Below are 4528 nucleotides of genomic sequence, written 5' to 3' on the forward strand. Positions count from 1 at the left end.
TTAAGAACGAATTGACAATAAATGTGAAGGCAATATAACCCAAATAGAGGAAAGAATACGTACTGCCATTCATGGCATAAAGTAGAAGATCAATAAATTTTAAAGGTTTTCTCTTTACAAAAGAGCAGAAATTTTAGTCAGAGTCCCAGAAACACATCTAGTCGATTTGTTAGTTTGACCGTGTGTTTCCCAATCCGAACGGCTTCCTTTTTTTGTTTTTTTGGTGTGATCCCTGCCTTTCACTTCAATAGTAAAAACCTTGGTTCTATGTAACGTTCCTAAAGAAGCCTATAAAATAACATGGAATATGTTTACAAGCTATGTGGCGCACACAGATGAAGGAAAGGACAATTCTATTATGCACAAAAAGATCCAACTCTTTTGACCATTAGATTTATTTTCACTTTTTTTTTTATTGACGACCAAAATTTTTTTGTAAAATAGATCTAATGGTAAGACTGTGCTCCTTATAGAATTATCCCCAGAAAGAAGGAGGGTGTAAAACTGTAAATTATTGGAATACAATTGGTGGGACAGAAAATTTTAAAAGAGGGTCAGATCAGGAGGGTCGCATGAGAGAAGTGTGGAACCCATTTTTCTGCAGCCAGGCTTGAGAGGTAGTGATCTGCTGTGGGAATCCTGATGATGCTGCAGCAGTCGAGAAATATTGAGAGTGTCCAGATTGCCATCGTTCTTGATCATTCATTGACAATGAAAGATCACTTCCCAAACGACCTGCGTTTCCATTACTGCTGCTAGGAATCTGAAGTCCAAAAAAAAGAAAGAAAGAAATACATATGTATTTCAGCTTCAAGGGATCGGATAAAACCTAAATAAAACTTTCATCTATCCATCTACCTATCTATATATGTATAGGAATAATAAAAGTCTAGAGTTACCTACACGATAATTTGGGGGATGAAAATGTGAAAAATGGTGAACTTGAGGTTGTCCAGAAGTCTTGTAGGGACCATATCTCTGGGTTTCATCAGCGGCTGGAGATTGAAGGTGAGTTCGACTCAGAAGACGCATCGTTTCATTCTCGCCGTGCCCAATTCTTCGATGAGATTCTATGTTACTTCTATTAGGTTGTTCTGGTACCAGATTTACCTAAATTTTAAGCAACAGATTAAATGTTGGGTTCGTATGATAATTACAAGAGGAAATGTCTAAAACTGACGAGTCTGATATGTGAATCTTACCAATGACTGCCTAGCACTGTGATTTGAGCTCGCATTGCCCAGACTTAAATCCAGATTGTGATCAGCATTACCCGAGGACTCTAATGACAATAACAAGAACAAAAATAAAATTAATAAGTGCTTGTGTTTACACAAAGAACAAAAGAAAAGAAAGATTTGTTGCTTACCAGAATGAAGCTCAGTTTCATAGATGCTGGGATCAAAATTGGTGACGGCGTCCTTGCCGTTGCACTTCATTGCTGCTTTGTCATAAGCCCTAGAAGAAAATGAGCCGCGTACGAGATTATTCATATAACTCTAAAAATGATGAGGCGTTAACAAGCTTGGTAACAAGGTAAAGGAGAGATATTTATACCTAGCAGCTTCAATCTCGGTGTCAAATAGACCCAGATAGACGTACCTGAAAACGAGTGATGAATCAAATGAAGCTTGGTAAGGTAAGAGAGGAAAGAAATGAATTGAAGATGGAGGAGGAGAGGAAAGGAATTTAGATTATTGGTACTTTTTGCCTAGAAATTGGCCCATTCGAGCCTCCCATCTTCCACACTTGTGTAAGGTTACCCCTCTGTATTTGGAGCTTCCTCTCGGGAACCCAGTGCTTTGTCGGCGAAGTACGTGCACGAACTCTTCCTTCGTCAGATTGCCCATCTGTTCCACATCCAACCAAATCATCATGAATCCAAATAATTCTCATTTATTTTTTTAAAAAAAAGGGGATTGATTGATTGATTCATAATTAATTAATTAATCGATTTAGTGCTGGAGGAGATAAGGAATCACTGTTGATGATAAGATGAACGCAACTTTAGGCATCTTCTCTTTCTCTCTCACCCTCTTACCTGTTTCAAGTCTTCTTCATAGTCTTCTATGTTGAAGTTTATGTCTGCTTCTACTCCTCGGAACTTAATGGCCGCTCTATCGTATGCACTGCGCAGAGTTATCAAATATAACTTCTCTTTCAGCTTTACATTTCCCAGAATGATTCTATATAAAATATATAATGTTATATTAATGAAGTGCTTACCGAGCAGCTGCATGTGCTGTGTCAAATCCACCTACACAAAATTACCCAGACAACAACAATCTCGTCAGCCTTCGCAGAAATTTCCTCACATGTATTATGCTCTCTCCTAAGAAAATGATTTCTCTTTTGATTGAAACCAGAAAAGAAAGGAAATTAGCTAGTATGGTACAATCACTCTTTGTGGTGATAATATTTATAGCCTTACCCAGATAGACTTGTTTCCCGCAATCCCTGAAGCATCGGAGACAAACAGAAACAAAAGAAGAAGAAAAAATCAATTCCCCTTTTATAATTAGATGTATAGCTAAACAAAGTGTAGGCAAATCAATCGAAAGTATAGAGCCGTGGCTCGCATTTTATGGAATGGAAAATTGGTAAAACCAGTACTGTACGGACCATATGTGAGACTCCCATCGACCTGTTCTCCTGTAAAAAGTGACTCCTCTATACTGTGAGCTTCTCGACCGTGGGCCTCGCCGACTTTTCTTAATCATAGGCTGGGATGTCGACGACACCACTTCCACTGATTTCCCACCACCGCCGTCGCCGCTGGTCGCTTCTGGCTGGCTGAATTTTAGGCCTACCCAGTGAGACCGAGGAAAGGCTGAGCTGGGGGCGCCGGCGACGTCGTCAGCTTCCTCCACCGGCATAAACTGTCTGGTTACAGGCGGTTCAGCTTCAGCACTATCCATGGATGACTCTTCATGGGTCACAGAGAACCCGAATATCTTACTGCTTCGCTTCTTCTTCATCTTCCGGCTATCTTTCCCGTCTGATATTCCTCGGCTCCCCTCTCCGTCTTCTTCGGCGGATCCGTCCTCCATGACCACCGCGGATGAACTTGAATTGGAAACAGATCCGTCGACCCGCTTTCCTTTATCATCATTCAGCGAAGAACAGCCTTCCGATTCGTCGTCCTTTATCTGATCAGGCGAGTCGTTAAGATCCCACATTATTTTGCTTCTCACCTACCTAACAAGGCAACCAAACCCAGATTTCTGATGTCCACTCTCACATCAAAGACCAAAACTTTATCCTCCGCCAAAAGGAACTAGCCTCTGTTTCCTTCTCTCAGCCTGGCTGCCCCAATATATATGAGAATTTTGAATCCAAAAAAGAAGAGACTAAACCTAGGACGAATTAGCAAGAGAGCGAAGGAAGGAAGGAAGGTGCGAAAAGAGAGTGAAAGGAGGAGGAGTTTCAAAGATCTTTGTATTGTATTTGATAACTGCCGAATACAGCACAGACGAGGCCCGTTTGAGCAAACTTAACCGAAAGCATCACAGCTTCGCCTCTTAGCACAGGGAAGCCTCTCCTTTCCTTGTCTAACCACTTCACCTCTCTTTTCTTTTTCAATGACTCATCATCACGATTCACTCTTCTCACTCTCTCTCTCTCTGCCTCTCTCTCTCAACACGTCCTTCCTCGTTCATTAATATATCGTTAAGTAAAATTATAAACCATTATTTATGCGTCTAAAGTTTGCTTCGTCGGTAATTAATAATGCGGCAATCGAAGCCACTGATTTATAAAAATAAAAAAAATAATGGTGATAATAAAGAGGAAAGGTAGTTGGTTATTTAAATAATGGGAGGTGGGCAAAAGAGGAAAGAAAGAACAATCTCTTTCTTAAACAACTTTCCCACGTTAACCAAATCGAAAAGCATCTTGGGGCTGTCTGTCTAATTCTCTCTCATGCCTGGCTCAGTTGAAATAACCCAGTAATGGAAATGGACAGCGCAGGGAGTCGAAAAGTTTGATAAATACCCAAATTTACCTTTTCATAACTTAAAATTGATATCGTAGATGATTGGGCAACGCCCACCTCACATAGCCCTCCCAAGTCGCCAGGCGCAAGTCCATCCAGCAATTTTATCTCTTTGCAGGATCTAGTCCAAATGAGTAATTTTCCATCCCAAAAAAAAAACAAACCGGAGAGAAGGCATTTTTAATCAAAGGTCAGATCTTAATACTACTTCCAATTTTTATTTTGGTTCTAATTATAAAATTTTAATCCATTTTGTTTCTTATATTTATCTATTTTTTTTAAAGTAGTATTTATAATAATGATAGTTTTAGTCAATATATTTGATTAATAAGGATATTTTAGAAAAGAAGACACCTATTTATTATAAATAACTAACTTAACTAGTTTTTTAATATACCTAAATTAATTAACTAATTTTTATATTAAAGAAATGAGGTAGAATTTAATTTCCAATTGCAATTAGATGGGCATCTGCGTATGACCTAACAAAGATAGCTATTATCGTCTACAATTTTTTAATATTATAATTCATAT

The 4528-nt window shown here is 38.9% G+C and overlaps 1 protein-coding gene across 2 annotated transcripts; it reads right to left on the reverse strand.

Moving 5' to 3' along the window:
- Window positions 1–281: 281 nt before the first annotated feature.
- On the reverse strand, window positions 282–3640 carry LOC114719245 (floral homeotic protein APETALA 2). Of its 2 annotated transcripts, none has more exons than XM_028904715.1 (10): window positions 2623–3640; window positions 2432–2457; window positions 2227–2257; window positions 2042–2129; window positions 1705–1850; window positions 1558–1602; window positions 1370–1458; window positions 1203–1282; window positions 900–1110; window positions 282–763 (listed from the first exon to the last, which is right to left on the reverse strand). In XM_028904715.1, exons 1-10 carry the CDS (start codon window positions 3177–3179, stop codon window positions 756–758), a joined length of 1281 nt encoding a protein of 426 aa, XP_028760548.1. In that variant the 5' UTR covers window positions 3180–3640; the 3' UTR covers window positions 282–755. The 2 variants fall into 2 exon arrangements, with proteins under 2 accessions (XP_028760548.1, XP_028760547.1); XM_028904714.1 differs by having other exon boundaries at window positions 904–1110; window positions 2623–3636.
- Window positions 3641–4528: the final 888 nt, after the last annotated feature.

This window comes from Neltuma alba, unplaced genomic scaffold (assembly GCF_004799145.2).
Source record: "Neltuma alba isolate B1F8T4 unplaced genomic scaffold, ASM479914v2 tig00011899_pilon, whole genome shotgun sequence".
Taxonomy (NCBI): domain Eukaryota; kingdom Viridiplantae; phylum Streptophyta; class Magnoliopsida; order Fabales; family Fabaceae; genus Neltuma; species Neltuma alba.